Source organism: Aplidium turbinatum, chromosome 3 (assembly GCF_918807975.1).
Source record: "Aplidium turbinatum chromosome 3, kaAplTurb1.1, whole genome shotgun sequence".
Taxonomy (NCBI): domain Eukaryota; kingdom Metazoa; phylum Chordata; class Ascidiacea; order Aplousobranchia; family Polyclinidae; genus Aplidium; species Aplidium turbinatum.
The window spans coordinates 36,765,954-36,781,011 of NC_137474.1; the positions used below are offsets into that span (position 1 = coordinate 36,765,954).

At 37.7% G+C, this 15,058-nt stretch overlaps 1 protein-coding gene across 1 annotated transcript; it reads left to right on the forward strand.

Moving 5' to 3' along the window:
* Positions 1 to 1,201: 1,201 nt before the first annotated feature.
* On the forward strand, positions 1,202 to 13,548 carry LOC145767252 (uncharacterized). The gene is made up of 7 exons (XM_082579041.1): positions 1,202 to 1,479; positions 7,522 to 7,749; positions 8,882 to 9,019; positions 9,951 to 10,088; positions 10,697 to 10,800; positions 12,156 to 12,309; positions 12,907 to 13,548. The coding sequence occupies exons 1-7, from the start codon at positions 1,243 to 1,245 to the stop codon at positions 13,075 to 13,077; spliced, it is 1,170 nt and encodes a 389-aa protein (XP_082435167.1). The 5' UTR covers positions 1,202 to 1,242; the 3' UTR covers positions 13,078 to 13,548.
* The last annotated feature ends 1,510 nt before the right edge of the window (positions 13,549 to 15,058 follow it).

Below are 15,058 nucleotides of genomic sequence, written 5' to 3' on the forward strand. Positions count from 1 at the left end.
CGAGCTTAGCTCACAGGGCCAGGCTGGTCGTGGATGCCAGACTGGTAAGTCGAGATACCTCTAGGGGGAGAGTGTGTATTTAGTTTTCAATAACCAAAGTTCTTATTCTTGTAACATTTCTATAACCGTAGTGTAGATATTGGGACAGTGTTGAAATCTAAAACAAAAATAATGGCTTTTGAGAGAAAGGTAAAATTTTTACAGAACATCTCAAATTTAGCGAAAAAAATCAATCTAAAGAGGTGATGAGCTTATTTAGAATCGCAATGCCATAAGAAAAGACTAATTGTGGGAGTTTAAAACTGCAGTGAGTACCTCTCTTCTTTTATGAAGGAAAAGTCGACGTAAAAACTGTTAGACCTTTTTGTTCTTTTAGAGATCACCTAAGACAGTAGAATGTTATGATTAGGTAGTTTTTGGTAGTTTCGCATACTTGTGAAGGTTTTGAACACTGATGCACAGCCGGTTATGGAGATTGACAAAGAGAAGTTCCAACAGTAAGTTGTTGAATGGTTGTTGCAAGGAAATTATTCCATTCACTAGGTGTCGCTGAATGGAAAGCAATTCTAAACTGCGTAGCTTAAGCTATGGGGGGTAATCGGCTTTTTTTCAAATCCAACTTTAACCCTGGTTTCAGAACACAACAAGACTTTTTAAGACCTCTGGGAAAAAATGGAAATTTTCATCCAAACCCTCCCCCTACCCCGAAAATTACGTGTATGGACGTCACTTTCTGTTTACGGCATTTAAAGTTCAAATACTATTTGCTACTGTACTAAAACACTTCAAACATGTTGCAAGATTGCCACGGTTGGACCAAAATTTCAATTTTTTTTCCAAGGGTCTTAGTCTTATACTCTTATAATGTCCTGTAGTATTCTAAAACCAGGGCTAAAGTTGAAATTAAAATTAAGTGTTCACTTTTTAACCTGTAATGACGAAATATTTGATTTTCTTACAAGCCATTCGTGATTTCTAAGTTTTGTCAGTGTGGGTTCCGTGACAAGTAAATCAGGGGTACTAACCGGGTAACGCTATGACAAAAAGGTTGAAGGGCGCTGATCTACTTGTATTAAGACTGCGAGTCCAAACTTCTCTGAAATCAAAATAAACGCAAGAACAAAATCGCTTGTTTCGTCATAATCACTATTATTTTTCCTTGTGACAAATTAAACCTAAAAAGAAACTACCAAAAGTTCAACTTCCAAACATGCAGTTGAGCCAAGTCCGAGGTTGTTCACAATGACGTCGGGAAAAAAGTGTCCGGTGTCGACCAACTGGTCAAGTGCACTTGCCTGTGGATATAATTTGGATACAGCAGCATGGATATCCGCCAAAAAAGACGAGTGTTATGGAAATCCTGCTGGTGGAGCAAGTAAAAGTAAAGTGCACACGTTTATGAGGCAATTGCGTGTGGTAGTACTTCATTTGCGCGAACACTCCTGTAAGCTTAATGAAGAAATTAAGGCAGTGTTAAAGGTAAGGTGGATATTACATCAAAAAATTCTGCTTAGGCTATCCTTGGACCCTTTATCTGCAGTAGCTTACACTAAAGGTGTTAGCTGTAGGCAGTAGCCTTGACAGGGGTGTCCAGGGGATACTTTTGGACTCGGGCTCCAGGATGACTTTATCATAGGCCCGTAGCCTTTCCAATGGGCCTGATTACTTGTAAAAGCCACCGCATATTCTTTGGATAGGATTGCGTTTTTCTTGAATGCGTCTTAACTTGGGGTCCGGGGATCTCATTGGTACCTGCTCCAAATTACACTCTCAACAGCCCTGGGTGTAAGTAGGCTATAGTTTGTAGATTCAGGTTTAAAGGTGTAATCCAATTTTTAAAACTATGCGCTGCTGAAAGTTTAGACGCGCACTGAGCTGTACCGTATATAATAAAACGTCATATTTTTTGACAATGTCGAAAATGGTGATAGAAAGTTGTGATTCTTATTTTTTTTAAACTTTTGTGAACCCCTGAAAACGCTTCACGAACCCCTCGGGCGTTCGCGGACCCTCGGTTGAGAACCACTGTAATGGAAAGTTGCAATTCTTCTTTCAGGTTTTAAAATTTCATGCGATTTGGTTGTCGATTTACAGCATATCTAATCCGGCAATGATAAAACGGTGCTAGATGCTTCTTCTGAAAATCAATTATTTTAACTAATGATTCAGGAGTCAAAAACACTTACATAGAAATTGAATTCAACAATAAATATTTTGTCTTGATTGCGTTTTGGTTCGAAATAAATACTTACTGTAGTAAGAAAGTAGGAGCGTTTGCTCCTGGGGGGAGGGACTCTGGTGGTGGTACCTTCATCATGCACTGAAATGAAGGTCCCACCATCAGAGTCCCTCCCCCCAGGAGTAAACGCTCCTTGGGTAAAGTGGAAAACATTAAATCGACTCCGAACCGGTGTTGGACGCACTAAGTCTGGAATGGTGGAGTGGGGCTACAACACGGGCCCAGTTGCATGTACCTGTGGCACCGAGCCCAAAACAGCGGACCATCTTCTTGTTTGCATTCGGCTTACCACCCGGTGCAGTAGGTGGGACCTGTCAGTGTATAACTCCGTTGCGGAAGAATGTGTCAATCTGTGGTATATCAACGAACTTTAGAAAACTCGATAGAAGAAGAAGAAGCAGCAAAGTTTTTTTTAAGTTTGGAAACAAATCGTCAGACAATGACTTGTAAAAGTCAAGCAATGAATCTGACTTAAACTTCTCTTTCAAATCATTATTTGCTTGCAAGTCCAGCAGTTCCAGCTGTAAATCCTCAGGAGCCGAATAAACTTCTGTAGTGAATGGAGAGCTGAGCATATTAAACTGCAGTTCCAGGTTCTTTAAGTCTTGGAACCTTCTGCCGAATTTGATAGCCAAGGTATCCAACTGAACTTTATACTTTGCTGCAAGTTCACCAGAAATGTTTGCTTCTTTCAGCAAGGGAAAGTGATAAAACCTGTTGTTACCAGCTTGTCTGAGGAACAATGACAGCTTCATTTGGAATGATTTAACGTGGACGTACATGTCGTGTGCAAATAAACAATTGCCCTGAAGTTTTACATTAAATTTGTTCAACTTTTCCATGATATCAATGGCAAACCTAAAGTCCAACCTCCACTCTTCATCAACTATGTTGGTACTAAAATCACATTGAATGCTGCGACGACTGACGTGTACGACTGGCATGTGCGACTGACGTGTGTGTGTTTACGCACTGAAAATGAAGAGAAAAACACACTCGTAAAGGGAATAATATTTTGTCATGTAACCTGTTTAATTAAAACAATAAGTGATGAGTAGGAGTTTCTGCAAGTGCCGGCGGGCCGCATAAAATGGGCTCGCGGGCCGTAGTTTTCCCACTCCTGGTTTAGACAAATCGCTTCCAAATTTTCATAGTCTCGAACCGGTTTAAAAATTTATCAAATACAAAAATAATGAGGTAGGCAATATATAGTAACTTATTAGAGAACAACTACACGCTTACCAAGCTGGTACTAAAGAGAAGCCCAAGTAAGGATCCATAGGATCCACTGCCTGGTAATTCTATATTCAAGGAAAATCTGCAAGTGTAAATTACATCAAGCTATCGTGCTGCAAGTGAAAAAGATTTGATAGAATTATATACATAGTGAAGATTTCGAAGAGAATTTGATATCCGAAATCGCGATATGCAACACGATAACATGATGTAATTAGGACTCGTCGTACATTTTCTTTAAACATAGGCCATATGAAACACCCTGATGTTCTAACAGTAGCCTACATACAAGTAAAAAACAATAAATCCAAGTGAAAAAACAATGAACCCAAGAGAAACTTTTTCCTAGTTACTTTTAAATGTATAAATTTTAGTGCTAACATCTGAACCCCTTTTTATCAATTTAATGCATTCACTGATGTATAGAAACGTTTTTCGAACACTACTGGAAGTTGATGGACTCCTGGTTGCTTTAGACTCTTGGAGTATTAAACATTAAAATAGATCATTTGTAGTAGCCCTTACCCTAAACGAGAACATGAAAATATTTCTCCGATAAAAATTTGATCTTGAGAGAATTTTTTATCAAATTCTTTACTATTGTGTCTATTTACCTGCAATTTACCGGAATGGCCCGTTTCGGTGAGTCCGATTCGGTGAGTCCGATCCCTTAACGGGGGATTTTTTCATTTTTTTTTTAAATTATTGGGTACCGTAGCCTAATTATCATTGCCGTGTTAGGGTTAGGGGTTTGGGGTTAGGGTTAGAGGTTAGGAACTCACCGAATCGGACTCACCGAATAGTAGCAGACCCCAATTTACTGTAGTGGGACGCTTTAACAGTAATATGCTTCAACGGGGCCTTGCAGAATGGCTATCCTATGTATAATTGTATATGCATCAGATTCCCAGACCGCACAGCACACCATCCATTCTCGCCCGATCTATCGACCGTCAGATGAAAATGCTAATCCTATGGCGCTCTCACAGTTCATTGTCTGCAGCGAGGGATGCAATAAAGCAGTGGTTCCCAACCGGGGGGGGGGGGGGGGGATTCCCCACTAGGGGGGAATTTTGCAGTTTTCAGGGGGGAATTTGGTTTTAGGATTGTAAAGCTGTTTAAGCCTATAGTCAGTCTTCTTTCGTATGAGAGATTGTTTTAAGGTTGTTTAATGTAGTCCAAAAAACAACCTCTCTGACGAAAGAAGAAGCCTAGTAAGTTGGCTTAGACCAGAGCTTTACAGCGTTAAGGAGGAGCCCTTAACTCCCGATTATGTTTGGTCCATTAAATAAAGTGAGTTTAAAAATGCAAGGAAAAAACACCAATATACGGTATGGGTATATATTCAATCGCCATCTCCATTTGAAGTAGCCTAGATTGCGCATCAACATGGGTTGTATCCATGAGCCATTGACATATTCATACCATGTGAATTTACAAACTGTAGGGGAAGGTGGGGTAAAGCGGACCAACGGGGTAAAGTGGAACCCCGCCTTTTTTTCTATTAAAGTTTCACTACTGTGCGGATACCATTAAGTTTAGTAAAGCATGACGAAAAGTACCTGCACACGCGATTCTTCAAGGTTTCATGGGTTTAGAAGACACAAAAAAGCACGGAAATTACTTTTTGCACCATCTGATCTATTGAAAGGGATGTATGGTAACTTAAACTGTATCTTATGTACATAACGTAGAAGTTGTTTTGAATGATAAAAATGAGCCTCACTATATCACGTACGCATTACGTAGATTCACTCATGTTGCTGACTAGCCTATATTTGGTCAACAGTTAAATTAGTAGTAATGTAGAGCTGGGGTAAAGTGGACCAGTGGTGGCAGAGCAGCTTCCAGACCAGCTTTCCGGATCACCAACGCATCAGAAGCAAGACACTACCAATGAAAGTGGAAGTAACACTGATGCTGAATGTTTTTACTGCAACGAAATGTATTCAAAATCATCAGAGAATGATGGGTGGATCCAGTGCTCCATATGTTTGCGGTGGGCGCATGAAGCCTGCGCTGGTTGCAATGAAGAGGATGGCAACTTTATGTGAACTGTGTTTTTAAAATGTTTCTTCAAAGTTTGATTCGTAATGGACTTATGACCTGCAGTTTTGAAGTTTCATAATTTCTTCGCTAATGATGCTAGTTGTAAATAATTTGATTGCGTGGAAAAAAGTTACGGAATTTGCTCAAAACTTAGAACGGTCCAGTTTACCCCTCATATGCGGGGTAAAGTGGACTTTTGGAGGTAATTTTCAAATTAAAAAAATGTATATAAAAAAGCTGGCAGTCATCAATAGTGCACTTTAAAAATTGTCGAAATATGTTAGAGTTAACGCTCAAATAAAAAAAGTTAAATTTTTTGGCAAAATCAGTGAACTGTACTGAATTAACCCTTAGGTATTCCACTTTACCCCACCTTCCCCTACTGCTCCCATGCTGGCTCAAAGCAGGTTGGAAGAGAGTGATTGATTTATGTCACTGTCATTAGGAGATTGTTTTAAAAGGCTCTGCTGTCATGATCGCGGGGGGACTACGTTTTGTCTGGCCTCTACCTATCGACCAGCCTGGCTTGGGTGGCCTTTTCAGGAGCAGAGTCCAGTGCCGCTCAGCATTTAAAGATGCGTTGGAAGCTTTCACCAGCAAGCTTGATAGTTGAAAGAGAAAAGTTCGAATGAACAATTAAAAATGTCACATATTTAAAGAATTATCTTCGGTGCTGGTGCTGGTCAATAAACAAGTTCTTCTATAGTTGGAAAAAGAATTGATTTTGCAACATCTCACAACATGAGAACTGGAATTCATTCGATATTTTCCTGAAATTTGTGACGATGAGCTTGATTTAACACGAAAGTCATTCACATCGTTGATGGAAAAGCTTGTCGATAAATTGCAGAATGAATTTTTAGAACTCAAAATAGGCCTACGGATTTTTGTGCAAGAGACTTAAAAAAATCAATCACTGGATTTAGGCCATTAATGTGTAATTCCTATCCCAAAGTGGCAGAGAAAGCTATTCAAGGTATCCTCCGTTTGCTTCCACTAATCTATGCAAATCAGGTTTTTTAACTGTTGCAGATGAGAACAAAACAGAGAAATAGATTAGACGTGTAGAATGATGTTTGTTATTCTCTTTCCAATACTCTTCCACCCCATTCATGAGTTGTCGAAACAAAAAATCACAAGCTTCACACAGACTGTTAAATGCATTGACTTTTTTATTTTGAATGTCGTTGGCTCCAGCTTGTGTCCGAGCATTGGCTTCGTTTTCAAATCAAATTTGGTTTTGGATGGTGATGTCATATGTTGCTTTGGAGGCGCAATCTATGATGGAAAAGACGTGGGCAAAAATCACATTGCATGGAGGGTGGGGGGTGTGGTAATTTTAGCTTTTTTTTCTAGTGTTTCGTTTTTCAAGGACATTTTGTATCCTGTTTTTTTCTTTCGCGTCTTTCCTAGTTCTTTTTATCCAGAGTAATCTGTCACTAACACGTTGTTCCCATGAATCCAGATCAATGTTTGCATGGTTGAGGACGACTTTCAGCTGGTTTTTGTATCTCATTTTTTGTCTTTTTCTTGGAATAAAATACTTTTCAGCAACGTTCTTCATTAATTAAATTATTTTAGTATGAAAAGGAATATTACAGGCTAAAAAGCTTATTATTAGTGAAAGTTTAGTTTCCTTTACAAGACTTAGATTAAAATATTAATGTAAACGAGTTTTTAACAATCAAAATTTATAGGGGGGGAATTTAGGTTTGAATATTGACTAAAAGGGTCCACCGGATAAAAAAGGTTGGGAACCACTGCAATAAAGTGACTGCTACCACCTCACATCAAGGAAGAAGTTTTGATTTGCTTTTTTTGCGATAAAGCAATAACTTTATTATTTAGCCCTTTGACGCACATTGGCGCGCATGTGTGCCACAAAATTAAAATGAAGTGCTTGTTGAGATTAAACAGTGCAAATACATTGTCTTGCAAATAGAGCACGATACCTAAGAAAAAGCTGTTCTATCTAATGCTGATTTTTATCACTTTAGATAAGAGAAAACTGTGCGAGAGGCTTGGATGATTTGCACGTTGAGTTGAAAACAAGGAAAATTGAAGCAATTATTAAAAGACCAAGATTTATTAAAAACAGAGACAGAGAAGCCTTGCTGCACCTGTGTGAAAGGAGCGGTGACCACGTGAAGATGAATAGGGCACAAATGAAAACTGCTCTAAGAAAACTTCGTGTTCAGTTTTCAGCTATAAAAGAACAGTTGCAGGTTTCTAAATAGATTTCTGTTTTCAATTTTGCTTCATCGTTCCAACTGGGATTTGCCAAACATTTAAAAACATTTTATTCAGCTGAGTAAAGTTTGTAGGTAGGCCTACACTTCCTCTATTTTTAAATAAGTAAATTACATGTCCGGATATTTTCGGTGATTATGGTATTACTTCACCTATGAGGTAAACATTTTACATTAATGTAGGCAACCATATATTTTAAGCTGCAATTGTTTGTTAATTGTAATGCCTCACTTGTAGGCTCTTAACTATCCCCATGTATTCTACATTTATAGTTTCATGAATTAGCACAGGATAAGCCTAAAAAGTGAAAAGATAATAAAAGAGTAGCAGATAACTGCTAACATTATCCTTTTATTATTCGGCTAATTATTGTTTTGTTGGGTTATCAGTTAATTCAAAATTTCTTGGCCTACAAGTTATCCACCATTCGGATATTTCAATTTTAATTCTGAATTTTGACCGATACGTCCAATGCTTGATCATTATTATTTCGATTTATCCACATAGTTTTAAGAAAGCGAACACTATGAATAGTTTTTTTTTAAAAATAGACAGTAGCCTTCCAAGGCTGTGGAGTTAAGCGAAAGATATACGACTCCGACTCCTTGGATAAAAGCTGTCCTATAGCCTACTCCGATTCCTGACACGTCCAACTCCCTCCGACCCCACAGCCTTGACCGAGTTGTGGAATCGGCAATAAATATACAACTTTGATTTCTCTAGTTATAACTGGCCGACTCCGGACGGGCCAAAATCCCTTCGACTCCACGATTCCGATTCCACAGCTCTGGACAATACCACAATAAATCGGCAAACTCAAGTTTATTAAACAAATTTAAGTTAATTAATAAACTTGCTTTTGCCGTTTTATTGTATCAGGCTACTGCCTACTTTTTTAAATCATTTTATCACACTACACATCCTTTTGGATGATCAGTAAAGTTATAAGAAGATTTGATGAAAATTTTTGTGATGAAGTTCTGTTCTAGAACCATAGAAGTGTTGACAATTTGAAAAGACTTTGATAAAGTTTGACTAAATTAAACTCAGAATTCCATGTTGATCCAGATGGCTGATGCTTTGATTGCAACCTTGTTTTTTGTTAAGAAACTTTCCCGAACCCGAAAACAATTGCTGACCGTCCTTCTCGAGCGAACCCGAGTGCTGGAGTTGTTTCCTGAGGCTATTTCAGCGTCGATGAAAGCTCATCACAAACAAATAGAAGACGGAAATCTATTAAATCACGTAGGCCAAACCAATTGGTTAATAATAAATTTAAAATAGTGCTTATAATACTTTACTGACAACAATGTTTAAGACAAGACAATTTTCTACAGATTTCTGAAGAAAACTGATTGATTTCATGTAGAGTCTTAGAGTAAGATATTTTTGCTTTTTTATGCTCTAACCCAGACAGCCAAACCCGTCATTTTTGCACTAATTCAACGTCTGCAGACGTTAAATTAATGCAAAAATGACAGATTTTGCTGTTTGGGAATACTCTCCCGAACATGGCAGTGGAATAGCGCAGCGGATAAGGCGTTGACTTTCCAATATTGCAAATCTGGTTTGAAAACTTAAGCTGGTTGTTGGTGAACATCGCTCATTTCGATCCCAAGGGGTAGAAAAATTGGTGAGCGTAGTTGTTGAAGGAACTGGCCACCCTACTCTCGTTTATACCTGAGGCTTAATGAAACCAAAATGTTATCGTCTTTTTCCCAGAAACTTAGTAACTGAGCATGGGGCCACCTGTATAATTTCCGAACCATCCCAGGCCCATTTCATTTTTTGCAAGCTACACTGTCAAGGTTATCGAGTATGTCTCGAAAAATAATGTTTTTCTCTGGTGTCATTATTTCTTTTTGCCATTTGTTCCTTTAGCATGAGCAGCCCTTTCGTGTAGGGAATCCTGGAAATAGAAATACTTTCGTTCTAAACCAAAAAGCCATTTTGTGCCGTTTTAGATTAGACCATTTGCGCAGACAAGTTCTTTGTTTTCGAAAAGGCAATGAATCCTATGGTATTGGATTGAGACACAAATGGCGAGTTACAGATCTGCATATTTCATGTCTGATTTATTTAAAGCCTAAATCCTATAGAATTCACAAAGAAGTCAAATAGTTAAGCTTTGCAAGAAAAAACTTCATAATACTATGAGATTTTTTATGCCTTGTAGCAAAAGGCCATGGTGGAAGAAGCGACCCATCATTCCAGCCTCTACAGACAATATTTTGGAAAAACAATTCCTCCAAAGCTTTTGGATTGGATGACTGACAATTTACAACCACCAGTTTGGACTTCCTGCAGCTACACGGTAGATACGAATTTGTGAAGTATCTAACTGAGATGTTTCAACAATTTAAGTAGATCAAGCAGTGGCATACCCACGAGAGTGATCCTAGAACTCTCAAGCTGAATATCTTAAAACATATAACGTTGAAATGTAACATAATATTGAATTGCAACGTCAGTAAATGCTGTACCGTAGGCTACATCATTGCGCTATATAAATTGTTTTCATCTAATGAAGTCAATCTGCAAGGTACGCATAAGTTTGTATGCATGCTCACTTCTAAGCAACATTATGTTTTCATTGCTTATCGCTTTTACATAGCCTCGAAACATAGACAACAGTTTTATCAGTGCATCTGAAATGTTTGGGAAAATGCTCATACACATCGGGTTTCACCACAAACTGAATAACAGCTTTTCAACTTATCGCAGCTCGACAGAAGTTGGTTAGGCTACCATCCAGAGCATATATGTGTTCTCTGCAAAACACTTAACGACATAATTGAAAGTGTTTATTTTTAATTGATTGAGCTGATATACTTGTTTTCACTTAGTAACTTAGTCGCATCCTGTTTATAAAAAGTTTTGAAAGACATAGCGAATTCATCGTACTTTCTGTTGTCGCTGCAGAATATTGCTAAATGCCTTCATTTCAACGACAAAAGATATGAAAGAAGAATAAAGAAAGACAGACCGAAATCATCTAAACCAGCTCCACAAGATATCAAACCAGTGTAAGAAGTTTTTGTTTTCTTGAAAGTGCAAAAATAAATCATCTAAAAACATCAGTTACCCAAAAGGGTATTCTGTAGGCTATAATTGATATTTCATTTCTAATTTTAATGTAATAAGTTAGCCTACTAATTACAGATTAGCTCTGCTTGGCTTTTTTGCTTTGCTTGGAGCACTCCTTTGTAGTATCAGGCTAACAGTATTTATTGAATATTGCTAATTCATTGCTAGGTAGGTTAGCCTACATATGAAGCCATTTAAGCTTCATCACAATATGATCTCTTCATGCTTTAGCTTTTGAGTGATAGTGGGAATCTCTATCTTCGGACTGAAAAAGTTTCTTTGAGAGCTTAATCCTGGGAGTTTCGCATATTTGTAAAAACTGTAAAGGATCTGCGATTTATTCCATCAACTAGGTTCCGCTGAATAATGAGCTGCCCTTAAAGTGCGTTACTCAAACGCACTCAGGAGAGTCGAACCAGCGCTTCTTGAAATTGCGATTTCTTTGTTTACAATGTCAGGAGCTTAACCAACTGAGCTATTCGGGCCCACAGCTTGGCTTCTTATAATATAAAATCTTCTTTTGACTTGAAATAAACTTATAGTCTAACTATTGTTTTCTAAATAAAGTAAACATTCCATCAAAGCAGCGTTTTCCAGCATTGTTGGTCCCCATTGGTCAACAACAACAAATAAAGTCAACTTTGGATAATACTCAGCTACGAAAAACACGAACATGAACTGTGTTGATTAGCTCTAGTTTTTAACAAGAGTCACCTTGCCAGAATGAGCTGTATAGATGCGGTACCAAGTATAACATCTATGACTTACCATTTACCAGTAGGCTATTTTGGATGCAAAGTTGTAAATGAGGACAAGAGTTGTGTCTCTTATTTATGCTTTTAGCTGTTGTGATACATATCTTCAATAGCCCACAACACGCAAAAATGAAACGTGTAGGCTATATCTTTTAAACCGCACTATTCGCCCGTGTTAACTAACATTTTTGGATTTAGCATTCTAAAATTCATAACAATAGGTTCTTTCCATCCTTGAAGCAAACAGCTTTTGAAATTTTGTTTACCAGTAGGCCATCCCCTTCTCGAAAGATTAACCAATCTGCAGACTCTCTAAACTCTTGAAAGTGACTCTCAGTCAAAATTTTGCAACTCTCACATATGTCAATTGTAGTGGTTAAGTTTTACGACTTTTCGGAAATAAACACATTCAAGTGGAATACATCTTCATCTTTGAGGTTATACTGACCCTAGGTTGAAAGCTACTCCCATGCTTGTTGTGAATATAAATTTTATGCACTCCGTGTCTGTTGCAATATATAAATATCACCGTGCTTTAGGTCAGAAATTAAGCGACACTGTTCTGAATCTCAGTTGCAAAATATGGTGCAAAGACCAAATTCAAAAGAATTTCCTTGCACCTGTGACGATATGCCTCAACCTCTTCAAGCTATGACCTCGGCATGCGTTGCAATCGCGAAGGAAGTTACTCAAGTAAGATAACTTTAGGACTTCCTTAAAGAAAACTGTTTAGGCCTGTGTGCTTTAATTCTATAGTAGGCTACACTCAGTGACAATGCGTTGTGGTTTAATTCAGGCTTACGTTTCTGCTTGAAATTTCATTTAATAAGAAAAGGGTCCCTGCTTTTGTTAAATATTCTACGATAAATTGTAAGCTACCCAGTTGCAACAAAGGGGATTCATGTAATGCTTGAGGGTGAACACCAAGCTGAGGTATAAGTTTCTGACGTATGGGCTCAGTTTGCGCATGTTTATTATGGCAACCTTTAATAGAAATTGTAATTATCTTTGAATAAAACCTGTATAAAAAGTCACGAAAAAGAACTAACTTTCCATTTTGGCTAAGCAGGACGATTCTCCTACGAATGTGGCGAGCTCGGGACTTTTCTTTTTTCTTTAAATGACTCCATCTTGTATGCACAACCACAACTCATGTCATGTTTGTTTAATAGTAATCAGCATTCTCCCTTTGTGCAGTTAAACATATCTTAACAAGAGTTTATTACATCACCATGTTACGCGGAGTCCTATGCATGACTCAGCAATAACAACGTTACATTTACATCACAGGTGATCGCTTGTTGTCGTGCAAATCGAAAAAGGATCTATACCAAGGTTGAAGAGGCCTTTTTAGTTGAACCTCTTCCAATGAAAACCCCACCACCTGAATCCCCGTTTGGAAAATTTTACGGGGTGGCATGCGGTGGCAGATGCCCAAAGAAACACAATTTTTATCAATAATGCGTTTTACCTATTATACAGTAGGCTATAATTGTTATCAAGTTTAAAGGTATTGTTTATTACAAAAATCATGAAATATAATACTACTGTAAAAACAGAGAGAGACTGTTCACCAGGCATTTGATAATTAAAGTAATTTGCGTTCTTCTCTGAGTTCAATAAATTACTTTAACTTTAGCTTCATCTTTTCCTTTGCTCAGTGCTTTTTTTCTATCATTGTAATTGCTAATTCCCTTTTTTCTGTCTTGTCTGGTGTCTTTTCAACGTTTCTTGACGGTGGCCCTAAAGATAATAAATTTACGCTGTTGGAAAGTAGCCTACTGGTTTTAGGCATTCACTGTATTCAGTCTAACCTCTAGGTATCTTGTTGCGTGTTTTAACTCTGATTCTTGCTGCTTTACTTTATTCATTTTATCAGTATGTTTTTGTGTTATGCCATCGTTGCTGAACAGGTTGTGTTAACCTGTTTTAGCTACCTTGATAAAGTCAGTCGTGCTGACTGACGAAACGTCGGAAATACAATAAGCTAGTTATCATCTTTAACATCAGGAGGTAACCTAGTAAATAGTCACCAGAAGAACGCAAATTACTTTAATAAATATAATACTGTTAATGCTTTAACATTATCTCGTGAAGTTTTCTGTAAAAAATCGTATTCAGTGTAAATTGCATCTCGACAATTAATTGTCAACAAATCCTTTGCTTCACATTTTTTCACTATATTTTTTTTTCAGATAATTATCCGTTTTTTGTGAAATCATTAAACGGACTCTATCCAATATCACACGGTGACTACAAATATGCTGCAGATTTAATCAAATCAAAATTTTGAACTACCGTGAGGTGGCGCACTTGTTGCAATACCGTTTATGGTCCAAAATTTGGACCATTGGATTTGTTAGCTTTGCTTGTGTTGGTGTTGTCCACCTACCAGTGGGCAGTGGCATAAATTCCTTCAAACGAGGAATATATAGCGCGGCACTTACGAGAATCCTGTACTTGGGCATCAATTTGAATAGTTACCCTGTAGCCTAAAAACAACCTCCGATTACCTTTTCACCTCTAAGTATGGTGATATCTATATAGGTTCATCCATCATACGTCCTGAGAATCTTATGGAAACATTTAGTTTTTTTGTTTTTGCGTTTATAAAGCCTGCGCTACTGGCTAAGTTAATGAACAAGCAAAACTGCCAAGATTAATATTCCAAAAAGGCTTTCTCAACCAAAAAATAATGATTCAATTGATCAATCTGTAGCACAGAACTGGCCTACTCCATTTAAACTTTGTGAATTGAGACTGGACTTGCTGCCTAGAGAGTTATGCTTAAAATCATGAACGTGACTAACAAGAAGCAAACTCTTCGGGCAACAAGTTTACAATGGTCGTTACTTTTTCTTATGCAAATAAGTAGGAAAGGAAATATGGTATAACAAAATGTGGACACTGGACCCGTTTGCTACCTGGGACAAACTTTCTACTATTGCTTGAAATACAGAAGGCTTGCTTTATTAAATCCCAAAAGACACGACTTTGCAGTGGGCTATGGACTGATAAAAACATCAAGCTAACGAAATCGGCTTCCATTTTTGTTACATTGTCAAACAAGATTTTGTAGAAACGATTGTTGCTTGTAAGCAAATCTAATCAAATTCAAAAAAGCTTCGCCTTCAAGTTTAAACCTTGGATCAACCACAAAATGTGATTTCTGGTGTTTAGGTAAAATGTAAAGAATGAAAACGTGAATTTTTAGAAATTTTACGATCCTCTTTTCATGTCACTTCCATCCCTGCAATGAAAAGTACTTTCAAGCTTTGCAGCAATAACGCCATGAAGTGCTGCTTCTTGTTGAAACGTGTGGCCAAGTTGAGGAATATTTTGATGACTTTCATCCTCAGGGGACCGTGTTTATTGTGTTTCATCAAAGTAGAGTCCTAATGAGTGATAAAAAGATTTCTTGATGCCATTTGTCATTGCGTTT

What these genes read in the sequence shown, in the direction of transcription:
- LOC145767252 (XM_082579041.1), top strand. Translation starts at nt 1,243, where the DNA reads ATGACGTCGGGAAAAAAGTGTCCGGTGTCGACCAACTGGTCAAGTGCA. An exon ending in ACGGAAATCTATTAAATCAC is followed by an intron (nt 9,020 to 9,950) that starts GTAGGCCAAACC and finishes TATGCCTTGTAG; the next exon opens with CAAAAGGCCATGGTGGAAGA. An exon ending in TCGCGAAGGAAGTTACTCAA is followed by an intron (nt 12,310 to 12,906) that starts GTAAGATAACTT and finishes TTTACATCACAG; the next exon opens with GTGATCGCTTGTTGTCGTGC.